The 22,486-nt window shown below is 39.6% G+C and overlaps 1 protein-coding gene across 1 annotated transcript; it reads right to left on the reverse strand.

The window, feature by feature from the left end:
* Positions 1 to 12,784: 12,784 nt before the first annotated feature.
* Positions 12,785 to 13,484, reverse strand: LOC131912778 (large ribosomal subunit protein eL21-like). Its single transcript, XM_059265057.1, has 2 exons — positions 13,054 to 13,484; positions 12,785 to 12,843 (listed from the first exon to the last, which is right to left on the reverse strand). The coding sequence occupies exons 1-2, from the start codon at positions 13,472 to 13,474 to the stop codon at positions 12,785 to 12,787; spliced, it is 480 nt and encodes a 159-aa protein (XP_059121040.1). The 5' UTR covers positions 13,475 to 13,484.
* Between the last annotated feature and the right edge of the window lie 9,002 nt (positions 13,485 to 22,486).

Consider the following 22,486-nt stretch of genomic DNA (forward strand, 5'->3'; position numbering starts at 1 on the left):
AGTTGATCTTGTATCCTGCTATGTTGCTGAAGGTGTTTATAAGTTGTATCAGCTCCTTGGTGGAATCTTTGGGGTTGCTCAAGTATACTATCATGTCATCTGCAAATAGGGAAAGCTTGACTTCTTCCTTTCCAATTTGTATCCCCTTAATCTCCTTATGTTGTCTTATTGCTCTGGCTAGAACTTCAAGTACTATATTGAATAAGTATGGGGAGAGCGGACAGCCTTGCCTCGTTCCTGATTTTAGTGGAATTGCTTTGAGTTTCTCTCCATTTAATTTGATGTTGGCTGTTGGCTTGCTGTAAATTGCCTTTATTATGTTTAGGTATGTTCCCTGTATTCCTGATCGCTCCAAGACCTTTATCATGAAGGGGTGTTGGATTTTGTCAAATGCCTTTTCAGCATCTAGTGAGATGATCATGTGGTTTTTTTCTTTGAGTTTGTTTATATGGTGTATCACATTGACAGACTTTCGTATGTTGAACCATCCTTGCATCCCTGGAATGAATCCTACTTGATCATGGTGGATAATTGTTTTGATGTGTTCTTGGAGTCTGTTTGCCAGTATTTTATTGAGTATTTTTGCATCAATGTTCATGAGGGAGATCGGTCTGTAGTTCTCTTTCTTTGTTGTATCCTTGTCTGGTTTGGGAATCAGGGTAATTGTAGCCTCATAGAAGGAGTTTGGTAATGTTCCTTCTGTTTCTATTGTATGGAACAATTTAGAGAGTATTGGTATTAACTCTTCTTTGAAGATCTGGTAGAATTCTGCACTGAAACCATCTGGTCCTGGGCTTTTTTTGGTTGGGAGACTTTTAATGGCTGTTTCTATTTCGTTAGGGGTTATTGGACTATTTAAATAGTTTATCTGGTCTTGATTTAATTTAGGTAGGTGGTACCTATCCAGAAAATTATCCATTTCTTTTAGGTTTTCCAGTTTTGTGGAATAGAGGTTTTTGAAGTATGACCTGATGATTCTCTGGATTTCCTCAATGTCTGTTGTTATGTCCCCCTTTTCATTTCTGATTTTGTTGATTTGGATGCTCTCTCTCTGTCTTTTGGTTAGTTTGGATAAGGGGTTGTCTATCTTGTTGATTTTCTCAAAGAACCAACTCTTTGTTTCATTAATTTTTTGTATTGTTCTCTTTGTTTCTATTTTATTGATTTCAGCTCTCACTTTGATAATTTCCTGGCATCTATTTTTCCTGGGAGACTTTGCTTCTTCCTGTTCTAGAACTTTCAGGTGTGCTGTTAAGGTACTAGTGTGAGATTTCTCCAGTTTATTCATGTGGGCGTTTAGTGCTATGAATTTCCCTCTTAGTACTGCTTTCATAGTGTCCCATAGGTTTGGATATGTGGTGTCTTCATTTTCGATGATCTCTAGGAAGTCTTTAATTTCTTTCTTTATTTTTTCCTTAACCCATTGGTGATTCAGGTGGGTATTGTTCAGTTTCCATGAGATTGTAGGTTTTCTGTAGTTTTTGTTGTTGTTGAAATCCAACTTTAGACCATGGTGGTCTGATAGAACACAGGAGGTTATTCCAATTGTTTTGTATCTGTTTAGATTTGTTTTGTGACCAAGTATGTGGTCGATTTTAGAGAAGGTTCCATGGGGTGCTGAGAAGAAGGTATATTCTTTTTTGTTAGGATGGAATATTCTGTAGATGTTGATTAAGTCCATTTGAGTCATGACATCAATTAAGTCCTTTATTTCTCTGTTAAGTTTCGATTTGGGGGATCTGTCCAGTGGTGAAAGTGGGGTGTTGAGGTCTCCCACTATTAATGTGTGGGGTTTTATATGTGATTTAAGCTTTAATAATGTTTCTTTTACATATGTGGGTGCCCTTGTGTTTGGGGCATAAATGTTCAGAATTGAGACTTCATCTTGGTGGATCTTTCTTGTGATGAGTATGTAATGCCCTTCTTGATCTCTTTTGATTGATTTTAGTTTGAAGTCTATTTTGCTGGATATCAGGATGGCTACACCTGCTTGTTTCTTAAGACCGTTTGATTGGAAAGTCTTTTCCCAGCCTTTTATTTTTAGGTAGTGTCTATCTTTGAATTTGAGATGTGTTTCTTGTATGCAGCAGAAAGATGGGTCCTGCTTTCGTATCCATTCTGTAAGCCTATGTCTTTTTATAGGTGAGTTAAGTCCATTGATATTGAGGGATATTAATGTCCAGTGATTGTTCATTCCTGTTATTTTTTGGTGGTGATCTGTGTGTACTTTTCTTCGTTGGGGTTTACTGCTGTGGCTTTATCTATTGCCTGCGTTTTCGAGGGTGTATCTGACTTCCTTAGGTTGGAATTTTCCTTCTAGTGCTTTCTGTAGGGCTGGGTTTGTGGATAAATATTGTTTAAATCTGGCTTTGTCATGGAATGTCTTGTTCACTCCATCTATGTTGATTGAAAGTTTTGCTGGGTATATTAGTCTAGGCTGACATCCATGGTCTCTTAGTGTCTGCATTACATCTGTCCAGGACCTTCTGGCTTTCAAAGTCTCCATTGAGAAATTGGGTGTTATTCTGATAGGTTTGCCTTTATATGTCACTTGGCCTTTTTCCTTTGCTGCTCTTAATATTCTTTCTTTATTCTGTACGTTTAATTGTCTAATTATTATGTGGCGAGGGGACTTTTTTTGGGGGTCTAGTCTGTTTGGTGTTCTATAGGCTTCCTGTATCTTCATAGCCATTTCCTTCTTTAAGTTGGGAAAGTTTTCTTCTATGATCTTGTTGAATATATTTTCTGTGCCCTTGAGTTGGTATTCTTCTCCTTCTTCTACCCCTATTATTCGTAGGTTTGGTCTTTTCATGGTGTCCCAAATTTCTTGGACATTTTGGTTCATGACTTTGTTGACTTTAGTGTTTTCTTTGACTGATGAATCTATTTCTTCTATTGTGTCTTCAACGCTAGAGATTCTCTCTTCCATCTCTTGCATTCTGTTGATTATACTTGCATCTGAAGTTCCCAATTGTTTTCTCAGATTTTCTATTTCAAGCATTCCCTCTGTTTGTGTCTTCTTCATTTTTTCTATTTCCCTTTTCAGGTCTTGGACTGTTTCCTTCATTTGATTCATTGATTTTTCTTGATTTTCTTTCAGTATTTTATTGTTCTTTTCCAGGACTTTTTTGATTTCTTCTAATTTGTTTGCCCTTTCCTCTAGTTGTTTACAGCGTTCTTCACATTTTTTTTTGTCTTTTCCTCTACACGAGCCTCTAGCTTCTTCATGATGACATTCATAAGGCTATTTTCTTCTGCTTCTTCCAATTTCTGATGTTCAGGTCTAGGTGTTGGAGGAGGGCTAGGGCCTGGTGATGGTGTATTGCTATTCATTTTGTTGTATGTGTTTCTGCCTTGACGTCTGCCCATCTCCTTGTGGTTCGTTCTTGGCCTTATCCGCACACTTGGTTCAGACAGAGCTGACAGATTCAGGAAGTCTTTCTCTCTTGTCCAGATGGAAGCTCTCTGTGCTGTGCTGTGCTGTGCTTCAGAAGGGAAGTCGGGGGCAAGATGGGAGCTGGGAGCTGGGGGCCGGCCTCTAAGTCTCAGGAAGAGGCTTGGGGCTCAGGCGGATGGGCGTGGGGGCAGGGCGTGGAGACTGCAGGGTCTGCCAGGGGTCTTGGAGAAGGGGATCCTTCCCGGTGGGGCTGTGCTTCAGAAGGGAAGTCCGGGCAAGCTTATGTTTTTTTAAGGACATAAGGACATTCAATAATTAGATATTTGTGAAACTGCTTGAAGCAAACATAAATTTTACACACAAATAATAATGTATTTTTTAAAGAAATATTTCCATTCACAGCTACAATTTCTTTGTAATTTTCATAACTGCAGTTATAGTAATAAATAGGTCACAAGGGAATGTGTTGGCATACCTTTTGACAAATAATCACATAAAATGGGAGCCGTTGTTCAATTATGACCTTAAATGTCCTACAAGTGCGATGACTACGTGGTGCTCTGGAGTCCTGTGGTCACTTACATTTTTGGCATATTTTTCTGAAGTAAAATAAGTAAAATCTTTGTATATATTTATACCAAAGGGGTCAGGTATCTTACTTTTTATTTGAGTGGGTCACAGTTTTTGTTCTTTAAATGGGTGGACATCCCAGGGGAAAATGAAAGCTATAACTAAACACAGAAGCATTTCCTTCTGAAATTATGTAAGTTCACTTTGCAAAAATGATAAACTTAAAATTTCAAAGAGTTATTTGAGCTAACAGCCATTTGTGAATCCAGAAGCACCAGACCCAACACAATGTAGAAATCCAGCAAGGGTTGTGAGTGGAAACTTCAAGAAGGCATTCCAAGAAGCAAGAGAGAGATGACACTTTATTTTTGAAATGAGAAATCTTTATGTAGAGATGAAATAGTTGTTTCTGACTGGTAAGGTCTGACTGTAGGTTAGTTGGTTTCTGACTAGTAAAACTTAATTGTAGGGGAGTTGCTGGTTTCTTAACAGCTGAGCTTTTCTTATGATTTCTAAGACTGTGCTTATTTACTCTGCCTTGGGTTTCAGTTTGCTTGGGTAAAAGAGCTCAAAGCATTTGGCCTGGTGGCCACCAATTTTATTAATATTATTTATAACATAGTTCTGTCCAAATGTATCAACTAAATTTTCATATTTTGAAAATTATTTTCAATGAGTATGAACTTCAGAAATTTGGAATTCCCAATTTAGAAGGATTGGCAGGGATGTCCTGTCTTTTTTATCATCTTTTAAATAGAGCCAATTTCTTTTCATCTCTTAAGTCTTTCTTGGAACCCTTGGTGGCCAAGGAGGAAGGATATCATACCTCTGTGGTTAGAAATGCTGGCTAGGCTGTTTTCTGGTAAGGGCTATTTTCTCTTTTCCTCTACTTTCTTTATCTTTGTCCTGTCTTCCAAAGTGTTGAGGATCAAAGGCATTCCATTGCTTTGTTCCTTGGTAGATTTCAGGCTTGGTGGATGTGGAGCAAACACTATGTAGTGGTTTGAAAGAAAATGGCCCCCAAAGGGAGTGGTGCTATTAGGAGGTGTGGCTTTGTTGGAGTAGGTGTGGCCTTGTTGGAGGAAGAGTGTCACTGTGAGGAGGGCTTCGAGTTCTCCTATACTACTCCCAGTGTCAAGGACCACTTCCTGTTGTCTCTAAGATGTAGGACTCTCAGCTACTTCTCCAGCACCATGTCTGCCTGCATGAAGCTATGTACCACCATGATGATAATGGACTGAACCTCTAAGCTGTAAGCAAGCCACCCCAATTAAATGTTTTTCTTATAAGAGTTGCCATTGTCATGGTGTCTCTTCACAGCAATAGAAACCCTAACAAGAAACCCTTTGTCATGCTTTTGTTTTTTGTTTTTGTTTTTAATCTGCCCATAACATTAAGTAGACTCCCCTGTGTGCTTAGATTGTGAGGTTGGAATAATCAATCACCTTTATCAGATCAATGTTCAATGTTTGACATCATTTTTGTATTGGTCCTTGACAAACTGCTTAATAAGCATGTTGTCTATGTCCTTCGAGTTTAGTTAACAAAATATACTAGCCTATAACAGGCACAATTTAATGTGCTGGCTTTATTAATACTCTATTTTTAGTTCCTGAGGCAGGCCACAGAACATAGCTGACACCAGATACACAATTGACCTTAAAAGAAGGACCTTCTACTCCTTATCCAATTGTCTTCACAAAGTGTTGCATAAAATCATAAAAGAAAACTAATTGGTATGGTTTTAAAATTTGGGAAATTTTTTAGCTTTCTGGTTTCATTTATACTAATGTAGTTTCTTTTTAATTACATTGAGTCAACAAGATTAAATGGTGAAATTTTTTAAGATGTTAAAAGTACAATGTGGCCTAGTCATGGATCTCTGCCTCCAGGTCCATCAGTAGTTGGATGAGGTTTCTAGCACGACAATTAGGGTGTTTGGCCATCCCATCACCAGAGTAGGTCAGTTCGGATTGTCGCTCGACCATTGCCAGCAGTCTGTTGTGGGGGTATCTTTGTGGATTTCTGTGGGCCTCTCTAGCACTTTGTTTCTTCCTATTCTCATGTGGTCTTCATTTACCATGGTCTCCTATTCCTTGTTCTCCCTCTCTGTTTTTGATCCAGCTGGGATCTCCCACTCACCCAAGCTCTCTTTCCCTCGACCCTCGCCCTTCACTACCCCCACTCCTGTCCAGGCTGTTCATGTAGATCTCATTCCATTTCTCTGTCGTTGGGCGATCCCTGTGTCTTTCTTGGGGTCCTGTTTTCCAGGTAGCCTGCCTGGTGATGTGAGTAGCAGTCCAGTCATCCTTGTTCCACATCTAGTATCCTGTTATGAGTGAGTACATACCATGTTTGTCTTTCTGAGTCTGGGATACCTCACTCAGGATGATTGGCAGAGATCCATGACTAGGCCCCAGGTGGATCTCTGGGAGTCCAATTAGCGAGAATGAGGAGGGTTTATATGAGAGAGAATTGTTGAGACCAAGGTCGGATAAAGCACAGAGACAAATAGCCAAACAAACGGAAACACATGAAATATGAACCAATGGCTGAGGGGTCACCAACTGGATCAGGCCCTCTGAGTGGGTGAGACAGTTGATTGGCCTGATCTGTTTGGGAGGCATCCAGGCAGTGGGACCGGGTCCTGTGCTCATTGCATGAGTTGGCTGTTTGAAACCTGGGGCCTATGCAGGGTCCCTTGGCTCAGCATGGGAGGAGGGGACTGGACCTACCTGGACTGAGTCCACCAGGTTGATCTCAGTCTGTGGGGAAGGCTTTGCCCTGGAGGAGATTGGAATGGGGGGCGGGCTGGGGGGAAGGTGAGGGGGGCGGGGAGGGGGGAGAACAAGGGAATCTGTGGCTGATATGTAGAACTGAATTGTATTGCAAAATAAAAATTAAAAAAAAAAAAGTACAATGTGTTTATAAGAAGTGTACATATTGGTTCATGCATTTATAATGGACCTTAATGGTTTATTAGCTTAAAAAAATCCATTGAATAATTAGTTATTGTCATAAAGTTCAAATGTGGGCTACACTCTTCAAACAATACTTATTTTAATTTCTGAAGGACTCGAGCCTGATGATCTGTTTCCAGAACCCACATGTGGAAAGAGAAACCCAGTTCCCTGTCTCATTCTCTGACCTACATATAACACATGTAATTGTAACTTTTAATTAAAAATGCATAAATATAAAATACCAAAACTCCTGCTTTTACTCTCCTTTCTTTGAACAGTCAGTAAAGGTAAATCTTGCTTAATTCCTTGACATGACTTCCTCTTTGAGTCTAAAACTTGATCTTTTTTTTTTTTTTCAATACAATTCAGTTCTACATATCAGCCACAGATTCCCTTGTTTTCCCCCCTCCAACCCCCCTCACCTTCCCCCAAGCCCACTCCTGATTCCCACCTCCTCCAGGGCAAAGCCTCCCCTGCGGACTGAGATCAACCTGGTAGACTCAGTCCAGGCAGGTCCAGTCCACTCCTCCCAGGCCGAGCCAAGCAAACCTGCATAGGCCCCAGGTTTCAAACAGCCAACTCATGCAATGAGCATAGGACCCGATCTCACTGCCTGGATGCCTCCCAAACAGATCAAGCCAATCAACTGTCTCACCCATTCAGAGGGCCTGGTCCACTTGGGGGCCCCTCAGACATTGGTTCATAGTTCATGTGTTTTCATTCGTTTGGCTATTTGTCCCTGTGCTTTATCCAACCTTGCTCTCAACAATTCTCGCTCATATAAACCCTCCTCTTTCTCGCTAAATGGACTCCCAGAGCTCCACCTGGGGCCTAGCCATGGATCTCTGCATCCAGATCCCTCAGTCATTGGATGGGGTTTCTAGCAAGACAGTTAGGGTGTTTGGTCATCCTATCACCAGAGTAGGTCAGTTCGGGCTGTCTCTCGACCATTGCCAGCAGTCTGTTGTGGGGGTATCTTGTGGATTTCTGTGGGCCTCTCTAGCACTTTGCTTCTTCCTATTCTCATGTGGTCTTCATTTACCATGGTCTCCTATTCCTTGTTCTCCCTCTCTGTTGTTGATCCAGCTGGGATCTCCCACTCCCCCAAGCTCTCTTTCCCTTGACCCTTGCCCTTCATTACCCCCACTCATGTCCAGGCTGTTCATGTAGATCTCTTCCATTTCTCCTTCATTGGGTGATCCCTGTGTCTTTCTTGGGGTCCTGTTTTCCAGGTGGCCTCCCTGGTGATGCGAGTAGCAGTCCAGTCATTTTTATTCCACATCTAGTATCTTCCTATGAGTGAGTACATACCATGTTTGTCTTTCTGAGTCTGGGTTACCTCACTCAGGATAATTTTTTCTAGATCCATCCATTTGCTTGCAAACCTCATGATGTCATTGTTTTTTTCTGCTGAGTATTGTGTATATGTACCACATTTTGTTTATTCATTCTTCAGTTAAAGGGCATCTAGGTTGTTTCCATGTTCTGGCTATTACAAACAATGCTGATATGAACATAGCTGAACAAGTGCTCTTGTGGTATGATTGAGCATTCCTTAGGTATATGCCCAAGAGTGGTATAGCTGGATCTTGGGAGAGACTGATTCCTAATTTTCTAAGAAAGTGCCATATTGATTTCCAAAGTGGTTGTACAAACTTGCATTTCTACCAGCAGTGGAGGAGAGTTCCCCTAGCTCCACATCCTCTCCAGCATAAGGTGTCTTCAGTGTTTTTGATCTTAGCCATTCTGACAGATGTAAGGTAGTATCTCAGAGTTGTTTTGACTTGCATTTCCCTGATGATTAGGGATGCTGAGCAATTCCTTAAATGTCTTTCAGCCATTTGAGTTTCCTCTGTTGAGAATTCTCTGTTTAGTTCTATGGCCCATTTCTTAATTGGACTGTTGGGCATTTTGATGTCTAATTTCTTGAGTTCCTTATGTATTCTGGATATCAGTCCTCTGTCACATGTGGGGTTGGTGAAGACCTTTTCCCATTCTGTAGGCTGTCACTTTGCCTTGTTGACTATATCTTTTGCTCTACAAAAGCTTCTCAGTTTCAAGAGGTCCCATTGATTGATTGTTTCTCTCAGTGTCTGTGCTACTGGTGTTATATTTAGGAAGTGATCTCCTATGCCAATGCGTTCAAGACTACTTCCTACTTTCTCTTCTAGCAGTTTCAGAGTAGCTGGATTTATGTTGAGGTCCTTGATCCACTTGGACTTAAGTTTTGTGCACGGTGATATATATGGATCCATTTGCAGCCTTCTACATGTTGATATCCAGTTATGCCAGCACCATTTGTTGAAGATGCTTTCTTTTTTTCCATTGTGCACTTTTGGCTTCTTTGTCAAAAATTATATGTTCATAGGTATGCAGATTAATGTCAGGGTCTTCAATTCGATTCCTTTGCTCCACATGTTGGTTTTTATGCCAGTACCAAGCTGTTTTTATTACTGTAGCTCTATAGTAGAGCTTGAAGTCAGGGATTGTGATGCCTCCTGAGGTTGTTTTATTGTACAGGATTCTTTTGGCTATCCTAGGTTTTTTGTTTTTCCATATGAAGTTGAGTATTATTCTTTCCAGGTCTGTGAAGAATTGTGTTGGTATTTTGATGGGGATTGCATTGAATCTGTAGATTGCTTTTGGTAATATTGCCATTTGTACTATGTTAGTCCTGCCTATCCATGAGCATGAGAGATCTTTCCATTTCTTGACATCTTCAATTTCTTTTTTCAGGGACTTAAAGTTCTTGTCATATAGGTCCTTTGCTTGCTTGGTTAGTGTTACTCCAAGGTATTTTATGTCATTTGTGGCTATTGTAAAGGATGATGTATCTCTTATTTCCTTCTCAGCTTCTTTGTCTATTGTATATAGGAGGGCTACTGATTTTTTTGAGTTGATCTTGTATCCTGCTATGTTGCTGAAGGTATTTATAAGCTGTATCAGTTTCTTGGTTGAATCTTTGGGGTCACTCAAGTATACTATCATGTCATCTGCAAATAGGGAAAGCTTGACTTCTTCCTTTCTAATTTGTATCCCCTTAATCTCCTTATGTTGTCTTATTGCTCTGGCTAGAACTTCAAGTACTATATTGAATAAGTATGGGGAGAGCGGACAGCCTTGCCTCATTCCTGATTTTAGTGGAATTGCTTTGAGTTTCTCTCCATTTCATTTGATGTTGGCTGTTGGCTTGCTCTAAATTGCCTTTATTATGTTTAGGTATGTTCCCTGTATTCTTTATCACTTCAAGACCTTTATCATGAAGGGGTGTTGGATTTTGTCAAATGCCTTTTCTGCATCTAGTGAGATGATCATGTGGTTTTTTTCTTTGAGTTTGTTTATATGGTGTATTACATTGATGGACTTTAGTATGTTGAACCACCCTTGCATCTCTGGAATGAAGCCTACTTGATCATGGTGGATAATTGTTTTGATGTGTTCTTAGAGTCTGTTTGCCAGTATTTTTGCATCAATGTTCATGAGGGAGATCAGTCTGTAGTTCTCTTTCTTTGTTGTATCCTTGTTTGGTTTAGGAATCAGGGTAATTGTAGCCTCATAGAAGGAGTTTGGAAATGTTCCTTCTGTTTCTATTGTGTGGAACAATTTAGAGAGTATTGGTATTAACTCTTCTTTGAAGATCTGGTAGAATTCTGCACTGAAACCATCTGGTCTTGGGCTTTTTTTGGTTGGGAGACTTTTTTTGTTTTTGTTTTTAGAGACAGGGTTTCTCTGTGTAGTTTTGTGCCTTTCCTGGAACTCACTTTGTAGACCAGGCTGGCCTTGAACTCACAGAGATCTGCCTGCCTCTGCCTCCCGAGTGCTGGGATTAAAGGCATGCGCCACCACTGCTCGGCGGTTGGGAGACTTTTAATGACTGTTTCTATTTCCTTAGGGGTTATTGGCCTTTTTCCTTTGCTGCTCTTAATATTCTTTCTTTATTCTGTACATTTAGTTGTTTAATTATTATGTGGCGAGGGGACTTTTTTGGGGGGGTCTAGTCTGTTTGGTGTTCTATAGGCTTCCTGTATCTTCATAGCCATTTCCTTCTTTAAGTTGGGAAAGTTTTTTTCTATGATCTTGTTGAACATATTTTCTGTGCCCTTGAGTTGGTATTCTTCTCCTTCTTCTACCCCTATTATTCATAGGTTTGGTCTTTTCATGGTGTTCCAAATTGCTTGGACATTTTGGTTCATGACTTTGTTGGCTTTAGTGTTTTCTTTGACTGATGAATCTATTTCTTCTACTGTATCTTCAATGCCAGAGATCCTCTCTTCCATCTCTTGCATTCTGTTGGTTATACTTGCATCTGAAGTTCCCGATCGTTTACTCAGATTTTCTATTTCAAGCATTCCCTCTGTTTGTGTCTTCATTTTTTCTATTTCCCTTTTCAGGTCTTGGACTGTTTCCTTCATTTGTTTCATTGCTTTTTCTTGATTTTCTTTCAGTACTTTATTGTTTTCTTCCAGGACTTTATTGTTTTCTTCTAATTTGTTTGCCCTTTCCTCTAAGTGTTTACAGTGTTCTTCCCATTTTTTGTCTTTTCCTCTACACAAGCCTCTACCTTCTTCATGATGTCAATCATAAGGCTGTTTTCTTCTGCTTCTTCCAATTTTTGATATTCAGGTCTAGATGTTGGAGGAGGGCTAGGTTCTGGTGATGCTGTATTGCTCTTTATTTTGTTGTATGTATTTCTGCCTTGACATCTGCCCATCTCCTTGTGGTTCATTCTTGGTTTTATCAGCGCACTTGGTTCAGCCAGAGCTGACAGATTCAGGAAGTCTCTCTCTCTTGTCCACATGAGAGCTCCCCTGTCCAAATGGGAACTCCGGGGCAGGATGGGAGCTCTTGGGCAGGATGGGAGCTCTAGTCCAGACGGGAAGTCTGGGGCAGGATGGGAGCTCTTGTCCAGACAGGAAGTCCGGGGCAGGATGGGCGCTCTTGTCCAGAAAGGAAGTCCAGGGCAGGATGGGTGCTCTTATCCAGAAGGGAAGTCCGGGGCAGGATGGGAGCTCTTCTCTCTCTCTCTCTCTCTCTCTTTCTCTCTCTCTCTCTCTCCCAGAAGGGAGGTCCGGGGCAGCATAGGAGCTGGAGGCCGGCCTCTAAATCTCAGGAAGTGGCTGGGGTCTCAGGCGGATGGACGTGGGGGCAGGGCGTGGAGATTGCAGGGTCTGCCGGGAGTCTTGGAGAAGGGATCCTTCCCAGTGGGGCTAGAAGGGAACCTGCCCGGTGACCAGAACCTGGGGCCAAGTTGGGCAGGTCTTCCCCGGAGTGGCTGGTGCCCAGGGATGGGGTCCGGGCTGAGCCAGGACACTCACCTCTGGTCCAGAAGGGAAGTCCGGGGCAGATAAAACTTGATCTTTGATGAAACCTCTATGCCTCATCTTGCTACAAATCAGAACAACTTAAGAAAAATAGTTCAGGAACAGAGTCTGACTCAAAATGACTTGTGAAAGTACAAGTCATTCATCCAAGAAGGCAGTAGAGATAAAACGATTTCATTTGTGATCCTGTTCCTGGCAGGGCCATGTGACTTCTCTATCTAGTTAGTTTGGCAGCTTGTTTTTCTATGTCAACCTGCCCCTAGGAGCCTTGAATTGCATCAAGAATGTGTGTGACTGCTCTGTGAACACTACTGGTGAAGCATGTTAGCAATTGATTCCAGAGAACAACGGAAAACCCATTTTAAGCACACTTCATTTGCCACGCATTAGTCATGTGCATGGCTTGGACTTTATGGGTTCTTATTTCATTTCCAACATCTTTTTAGGAAAAAAAATCATTTTTTTTTTAACGTAAGAAAAGCCCTTTACAATCCAGGTCTTTTATTTCTTTTTGTACATTAGGCCATGAATTCCTATTGAATGGGCTCCAGCAGCTCAGGCTCCTTCCTGTTAGTCCTCACAAAGTGTGCTTCTCCAGCCGAGCGGTGGTGGCGCACGTCTTTAATCCCAGCACTCGGGAGGCAGAGCCAGGCGGATCTCTGTGAGTTCGAGGCCAGCCTGGGCTACCAAGTGAGTTCCAGGAAAAGGCACAAAGCTACACAGAGAAACCCTGTCTCGAAAAACCAAAAAACAAACAAACAAACAAACAAACAAACAAACAAAAAACAAAAAAAAAAAAAACCCAAAGTGTGCTTCTCTGGGTGGGCGGGCTGGCGCTTCAGCTGAACCCAGGTGCCCTTCTCCTTGGCTTCCTTTTTCTTCTGGTCGTTCTCCTTCACCTGCTTCAGGAAGCTGTCTCGGCTCTTAGAGTGCTTGATGTACTCAGTCCGCACGTTAATTCTCTTGGCAAGGATCTTGCCCTTAACTTGCTTGTTCACAATGATGCCCACGGCATGCTGGGTGGTATTGTAGACTCTTCTGATTTTGCCATGGTGACACTTATAAGGTATTCCTTTTTGAACAGTGCCCATTCCCTTGATGTCTTCAATATCACCTTTCTTGTAGATTCGCATGTAAGTAGCCAAAGGAACAACTCCATGTTTCCTAATAGGCCTGGAGAACATATAGCGGGTCCCCCTCCTCTTTCCCTTTGTGTTCGTCATTTTGGCAAGTTACTGGAAGATGGCTGCCGCAGCCAAAAAAAAAACGGGAAAAATCAATCTTGACAGGACTTTTCAGTAGTTGAATTTAATCACAAAGTCTTAAGGCTCTCCTCATCAGTTTGCAACTTTCTAAACACACAGAGAGTACTGCCTATGCTTTAAAGTTCAGCATCTGTAGTGAAGCATTTACTCAGAATAGCAATTGACCTACTCAACTGTTCAGTCTCAGGCTGATACAAGCCTGAATGTGTTGGACCTAGAATGTATATGAGGCAACAGACACCAGACTCATGAAGCAGAAGTGTAATTTAAAATAGTCAATTTGGGAAATCAAATCTAAAGAGAAAGACTGTGAGTGTGTAAAAACAAGGGAATATTTTAACAATGTCTAAGTCTATATGAAAGATTGTAATGGAATTGAAAAGTGAACAGTATCAGTGAATATATCCTGTTAATATGCAGAGTGTCTGTGAATTTTCCATAGAAAGTGTGGTGCTGTTCATTCTGCTCTGAAGGTGGAGTTGAGAGCAGCTTGAAACAGAAGAAAAAGTTTGGATATATGGATAAATTACTATGAACATGGATATTTTCTAAAACTAAACTTCTTGGTGAAATAAAATCACTTAGTGAAAATACCATGTACCCCTCCCCCCTCCCTGTGGTGGTTTGGAAGAAAATGACCCCCAAAGGGAGTGGCACTATTAGGAGGTGTGGCTTTGTTGGAGTATATATGGCCTTCTTGGAGGGAATGTGTGTCACTGTGGTGGTGGCCTTGAGGTCTCATATGTGCTCAAGCTATGCCCAGTGTCTCAGATCACTTTCTGTTGCTTGTAAGTCAAGATGTAAGAACTCTAAGCTCCTTCCCTAGCACCATATCTGCCTGCCTCCTGACTTATGTTCCACCATGATGATAATGGACTAAACCTCTGAATAGTAAACCTTGCCATGGTCATGATGTCTCTTCACAGTATATAAACCCTAACTAAGACACCACCCATATGTGAGACTCAGCCTCCTGTCAGCTGTCATCAACCCTACCTAGTTCTTTAAGTCAGTTTGGTAGAGTCATTATAAATGTCTTCTGTGTTGACCTTCCTGTCACTCTTCATGTCTGTTCCTTTATGAAGATCATGCAGATGAATCTTTATTGGATAAGAATTATCTCAATGCTAACTGTATTCATATAGGTGTTCATAAAATGTTTCTGGGAACTTTCATGTAATTTTTAAAATCTGACTACTTCAACAGTCACAGATAACATTCTTGTGCATGTACATATGTTCTGATTTAAAAAGAAATACATAGTGACTATTGACTATAGTTGACACATCCAAATGATACAACTAGAAAGTGGTACTTGGAATAGAGGAATGACTTCAAATTCGAGGGCTTAAAAGCAGTTTTTACTTTGGGACACTGATGGATATGCTGATGTATACCTACAACCCTAGCACTCAAGAAACTGAAGTATGAAGATCAGCCATGACTTTCAGCCCTACCTGGGCTATGTAATGAGTTTGACTCCCTGCCTCCCAACACACATAAGAAAAGAAGAAAGAAAAAAAACAGTATGTCAAATTTTGATTCACTGATGGGAGGAAAGTAGCATCAGTGAAATGAACTTGAGCAGGTGTATGTGTGTGTGATATATCATGGCAGATTGACTGAGAAGAAGAATTAAAATCAGAAGCTATGTAAATATCCATCCATCTGAACAACATGATAATAAGCAAAGAAATAACTAAATAAATATGAGTAAAATGGCAGTGCAATTTATTGAGCTTCTTCCTCAATGTATTCAGCCTACATGAAGGATTCTTAAATGCCTTCTGACATTAGCAACCTCATTATAAAATACGCATAAGAATATTTTCTTCACTTCCACATTACAGAAAGGGTAGTATGGTCTGGACAGATTAAGTACAAACACACAACCTCCTATAGGCAGTCAGCAGTTCCTAGTCTTTCAAATTTTTTCTCTCCTGAAATGTGTATTCATATTCATAGTTTAAGTGATCCCCCTTGATGACTCACAGAGTGTATATTACAAAGTTAATCAATGCCAGTCTAATATATCTGATTTAGTACACTTTGCTTAATGATACAGCACAACCCTGAACAACCTTTTCAAACAGATGAAGTTCAGAACCTCTTAGTCATAAGCCTGATATAAACCTCTTCTCCCTCTTTTCACTTTATTCCCTGTCCTTCTTGCCTGTCCTCATTCCCTCCTCTCTCATAGTAACAGTATCAAAAATAAAAAAAGAGAGAGAGAGAACATTTACATAGCACTTGCTGTGCTCCTGGCATAGCATCAAGCTCGTTAGATTTATCAACTCAGTGTGGAGGGGACAGTTCTCCCACTAAAAGGATGAGGACTCAAGCATACTTCCTGCCCAGCATTATTGGTTTTAAAGGGACTAATAGACATATCAGCAGATTTCAGAACATGGCCCGAATCTGAGCTGTTGTTATTAATTCATGTTTCTTACTTCATTATCCAACAAAGAGGACTCTGACAACTCCACTTAACCTGGACCCTTAAAGCCCCATGCAATAATTAGAATGGAGACAGAGGCTTTATCCAATGAATAACAAAAGCTCTGTAGTTCCTGTTTAGTCAGTGAAGGATGCATTCCTGTTCACTTTAAATCAGGTCAGGCATAATTAGGATTAAAGCCTAACTGGACTTGAAAAATGATGGGACATAAGTGTCACCTCTCTGTCTAATATATCTGAATTAAAAGAATTAACCTGAATGACTAAACTGTACTGACCTTGAGTATTTAATTTCTATTCTCTAGTTGAAATACTGAAGACTTAGTAACAGATTCTCCACAAGGGAAGAGGCACAGAATCTTCATCAGGGTATTTTTGTCATTCTCCCTATTACAGCAAGCTAGGCTAAACTCAGAAATTATGCTTCAGAATGATGCTGTGATCCTGTAAGACCAATACAAATTCCTGAACTATTTGATCCCATACACTTCATTCATTGCCTCCCACATGTATCACTACATCAAAAGATAGTCACTAAAGTTACCTGTTCTTTCTTCCAAGCTGGAATGTTTGTGGACATGTTTCACACAGAAACACAAATGGACTCCTATGGTCAAACAAGGAGGTTGCACCTTTGTCCTCAGCCTTCCCACTCTCATCACTTTCTAGTATACTTTATTCTCTTTCCCCTTCCTCAGCCAGAAAAGTCTTGTTTCCCTGAGATACTCAGTTTATGTTGCTCATCTAAGTCTCTTCCTCTACAGAGCCTCATCTTCTATGTGGCTCTAGAGTTGGCCTCAGTCAAACTCTAGAATAGTCTGTCTCCTTTCTTCTTTCTTCATACATGTTCTTCCCACTTTTTCCTCCTCCCTTTCCTTTCAATGCCTCCTTGACCTCTCCAGTCCTTGTTTTCCTAAGATCTCAGAATCAGTAACCACCCATGACACTTGACCTCCTGCTATGTCATTATAAATACTTTAGCACCTTCCTAATGATGGATGCCTCTGTGTGTTTTAAACTGTGGTTTGATTTCTCTGGCTTCGATCAGATTGGTATTTCAGAACATCAATATACCAAGCCTAGCAAAAGCTTTTCACTTTCCTTAGGCCCCATTAAATAAATGCCAAGAAATACTGATTGAGGTCTTTGTCAATGTTCTAAGAAGTCAAGGAAAGGCCAGCTCAGTCAAAAGGATAGAAAAAAAAGATCTTTGCTAGCATCTAAGCAAGCTGCTATGGACCTGTCTTTCATCAAGAAAGTAAAGTAGTTTTGGTTATTTCATTATCTTCTTTGTGTAGAATTTAAAATGCACCTAAGTGTAATTTTATTTTGCTTATTCAATATTCAAAGGAACATATTTTTCCACAAGCTTTTTATTTAAGCGTATGCATGAAAAGGTTAAAGAAGCATGATTTTATAGTGGCAAAGCTTTGAATGAGTACTCTACAGATTTTGTCTGCTCTGTGAATGTCAAGATCAGTCTTCCTTTCTGGAAAGGGTAACCACACATCAACAAGTTCTTTCTTCAGAACAATAGAAAATAGTCACCCCTTTAACTCCATTTGCTTCTCTTAAGTCAGAAAAGTTGCTGAGTGGGATGATGAAAAGATCTTCCCAATGATAGATCTTTAACACAATGGCATCTGAGCTCTAAGACATGTTTCCATTCCATAAGGCAAGGCCAATTTTATAAGAAAATGGAAATAACCTTTTTTTTTTCCAATGAAAGGCTGTGATAGTTTTAATTGTCAACTTGATGCAATTGAGAACCACATGGAAATTGAATTTAATGAGGGACTATCTAGATCAGGTTGACCTCTGGACATGTCTGTTGGTGATAATTTTATTTACAGTAGTTAATGTGGTAAGACCCAGACTAAGTGGGTGATACCACTAAGTTTTGGATAAAAGCACTTGTTGCTCTTTCAGAGAATTTGAGTTCAGTTCCTATCTCCTAAATCAGGCAACACTTAACTGCCTGTAACTCCAGTTCCTGGGAATCTGATACCCTCTTCTTTACCCTCTGGGTATTCACACAACACACATGTCACACACACACACACACACACACACACACACACACAGAGAGAGAGAGAGAGAGAGAGAGAGAGAGAGAGAGAGAGAGAGAGAGATAATTAAATATATAAAACTTATTTTAAAAGTGGAGAAAGTGAGCTGAGTTCTGGTATGCATGCATACATCTACTGTGGATGTGATCTAAGCAGCTGTTTTAGGTTCTGCCACCTTGATTTCCATGCTATGATGAACTGTAACTTGGAATTGTAAGCTAACATAAACCTTTTCTCTCTTAAGTCATTTTGTTAGGTATTTTATAGCAATCACAGAAATGAAACTAGGACAAGGTTCATGGCTATGTTCTCTATTAAAAAATAGAACAAGAAAAGTGTGAATATATTTATTTAAAATAAGCTTTATATGATTCAGGAACTTACTGTGCTGGTTAGTTTTTTTATGTCAACTGGACACATACTAGCATCATTTGAAAAGAGGGACTCTCAATTGAGAAACTATCTCCATGTAACTAGCTTATAGAGAAGGATGTAGTATATTTTCCTGATTAGTAATTGATGTAGACGTACCCAGCTCACCGAGGACAGTAGCACTCCAAGGCAGGTGTTACTGGATAATATAAGGAAGCATAATGAGAAAGCCAGTAAACAGCGTTTCTTAATGGCCTCTGTTTCCTATTCTGCCTCCAGGTTCCTGCCTTGCATTCTTGTCATGACATCTCTCAGTGACAAAGTGTGACCTGAGAGTTGTAAGGTGAAGTAAACCCCTACCTTCTGATGTTGCTTTTGTCATGATTTTTTATCCCTGCACTAGAAACCCTAGCTAGAACATCTTCAGAAATGAAGACACAAGAAATGAAATCTTTGTATCAATGTACAGCAATTTTTGTTTGAACAAAGTCACAGAAGAACAATTACACAAAGAAGGATTGACCTAATATCAACAATCAAGGGTTTATCAAGGTTGTCTGCTCAGATTCCTTTCATCATATCTGCATCTTTGAGTATAAGGATATGCCTTTGCTCTGGGTGTTGCAAGGACACTTCTGGAATGAAAGTTTTATTGTATGAAAGATAGGAGAAACTGAATGATGAAGGTTGAAGTGACAGATGGATGTTAAACCTCTCAGTGTGCCTTTGAGTGTGTTCTCAAAAGAGATTAGTGTTTGACTTGGTAAACTGAGTAACACAAAAGTCACTCTCAGAACAGAAGGCATGGAGGCTTGAGAGAAAGTGACTCTGATCTGCCCCAGAAATGGTGCTTTCCTATTCCTGTCCTTTTGTTTTCAAATTTCAACTGGAATGTATAACCATTGGTTTACATGGTCCTCAGGCTCCCAGGCATGGACCAGAACTACACTACTAGATTTCCTCAGGTTTCATCTTGCATTAAACATTTTTGGGACTTCTCAATCTCCATAAACATATGACCCAATTCCATATAATGAATTAACTGTCGTCTATATATCTATCTACCCATTATCTTCCTGTGTCTCATTTATCTATTTCCTTTTGGTGCTGTTTCTCTGGGGGACCTTGATTAATATATTGACTATATTTCTAATATTAATTTATGTACCTAATGCCAATTTAGTCTCTTTTCCAGCTTTATTCATAAGCACTCAGCTCCCAAATACTGCAGCCATGTCGTATTTGTAATATTTAATTTATTATCAAACATATGGGATTATAAACATGCTTCCTTTCCATTCTCACTGCCTTATTTTCCCTTTCTATGAATTGCTGCTGTTATCACTTCACTTCTTACATTTAATTTCTAAGATTTACAGATTTGTCTTTGATCTTGTTCCTTTTTCACCTCTGAGTTTAGTTCTTATTCATTTCTGTGATTATTGTCACATTTCAGTACTGAACACTGGATTTTTCATGTTTTTGCACACTCAGATCTTCCTTCCAGATCCTTCTCAAATCTTATTTGCTACATGAATCCTACTCTATCCTTCACAATCCATTGTGAAAACTGCAAACAAAGTAAATATGAACACCTACACAATATATCATCAGGGTAGCTTTTACTTTTCATATTTATACTAGAATTCTGTTCTTGACCACTTAAGTTTTCTTTGAAAAACCTGAGAGTCTCTCCAGAGCTCTCCACTTTCTCTCATCCTTTCCAAGACCCTTACATAAATTGCCTTTCATGATTAACTTATATCAATATAGCCCTTTTCACTTCAAAGCTCTCCTATCTTTTAATCAGAATGTAGAGTAAACTTCTGTAATTCTATTTTTTGCATAACAGTGTCCATACTTCTCAGTACCAATTTTCTGTTTTAATTGATTTGGACTACTAATAACAAATTTGTTTTTCATGTTTTAGAGCAGAAAAGTCCAAAAGAAAGTACTGGAAATTTTGGTTCAGGTGAGGACTCTTTTCCCATAAATAGCCATCTTCCAGCTATACCTTTATATGGCAAAGGCGTGAGCTGATTGTTTGGGTCTTTATCAGGGACTAGTTTAGTTCTATTCTGAATGTTCTGTGCTCAAGCTCTAAGCAACTTCCCAAATCCATCTTTCCTAAAGCACACCACCATGAACATTTTTATTTCAGCCTGTGAATCTTTAATGTACATCAAAATTCAGTCAATTGTATAATATAACCAACTAGAAAATATGTAGTAAAGTTTCACTTAAATATATTCTTAAAGAAGCTTCTGGTAACTTTTTTCTTTGGCAAATGATGTTACTTGTGACAACTTTGAATTATATAGACTATATTTAGTCTAAAGCTGTAATATCAGGGAGTGAAAAGGATTTGCTTTATGTTTTGTGAAAGTCATAAGCAAAGCATACATTAAACAATATCTATAAATCCAATTAACAATGAAATGAGTACTAAGTAGAACTAGAAATTACATAGAATGGAAGAACAGGTGGAAGAGAAGCAAATGTGACTGAGTATTAGAAAAGGCTCCATGGACAAAATGAGTCAACAACAACAGTACATAGATAAAAGCTCAAAATGAGAACAATTTCCAACAGTTGTGCTTCTGGAATAGTTTGTAAAATAAAAATGTTCATATTCATAGAGTATAACTCAGGAATTAGAAGAGATAGCTAAAAAGCAGTAGATGATTATTAATTTAGTAAATATAAAATTACAGGTGTGTAGCTAATTTTGAACAAGAAGAAAGATTAAATCACATGATAATGCTTATTTATAGGCCATTTCAGTGGTAAGTAACTGATACACATAAATGATGACTTATAATGAAGACTATATGGATAAATGCTTACAACGGAGAAATGAAAAGGTACTTGGAAAAGTAGACAGGTAGAAGCTAGCTTGTGGCAAGTCTATCTTACATTGAATTTGCTGAGAATGGAGAACAAATGACTTCAAGCATCTATACGTGCAGTGTCTTAAGCATTAACAGTCACTATGTGTTTGCTGAAGGAATAAATAAAACACTGAAATAATAAATTATGGAAAGCATGATCTTCATAGGTTTATTCAACAAATATTTATTAAGAACTTTTCCTCAATTAGTACTGTACTATAAAAGCAAGTAGAAATTTATCTCTGCCTTCTCATACAGGACTTTTGGAACACACTAGGATTTCTAGTTAAAAGATAGGAGAGCTTTTTGAAGTGAAAAGAGCTGTGGTGATATTGTGTTCCCCAATATATTGTGCACCCTAATAAACTTATCTGGGGTTAGAGGACAGAACAGCCACTAGATATAGAGGCCAGAAAATGGTCACACACATACACCTTTAATCCTAGCATGCAAAGGCAGAGATCCCATCTGGATCTCTGTGTGCTCAAAGCCACACCAGAAACAGCCAGGCATAGTGACACACGCCTTTAACCCCAGGAAGTGATGGCAGGAAGCAGAAAGGTATATAAGGTGTGAGGACCAGGAACTAGAGCCTGGTTAAGCTTTTGACTTGTTAAGCTTTTAGGCTTTTGAGCAGCAGTTCAGCTGAGATCCATTTGGATGAGGACTCAGAGGCTTCCAGTCTGAGGAAACAGGATCAGCTGAGGCACTGGCAAGGTGAGGTGACTGTGGCTTGTTTTGTTTCTCTGATCTTCCAGCATTCACCCCAATACCTGGCTTTAGGTTTGATTTTATTAATAAGACTTTTTAAGATTCGTGCTACAAAGGGCTATGTTGCTATGAGTTAATCATGAAAGGCAATTTACGTAAGGGTCTTGGAAAGAACAAGGGAAAGTGGAGAGCTCTGGAGAGACTCTCAGGTTTTTCAAAGAATACTTAAGCGATAAAGAACAGAATTCTAGTATAAATATGAAAAGTAAAAGCTACCCTGATGATATCTAAGATGGAAATGAAAATTGTGTTGGATTATGGAGGAAAGACACCTTATTAATGTAGATAGTCAACTTGGCAGAATCTAGATTAAGCAGAAGAAAAACCTCTGGGCATGTCTGTGAAGGAGTCTTTAGGTTGGATAATTGAGGCAAGAGACCAACTTTAATTGTGGCAGCATCATCCAATGG

The sequence above is a fragment of the Peromyscus eremicus genome, chromosome 6 (assembly GCF_949786415.1).
Source record: "Peromyscus eremicus chromosome 6, PerEre_H2_v1, whole genome shotgun sequence".
NCBI classification, from domain to species: Eukaryota; Metazoa; Chordata; class Mammalia; order Rodentia; family Cricetidae; genus Peromyscus; species Peromyscus eremicus.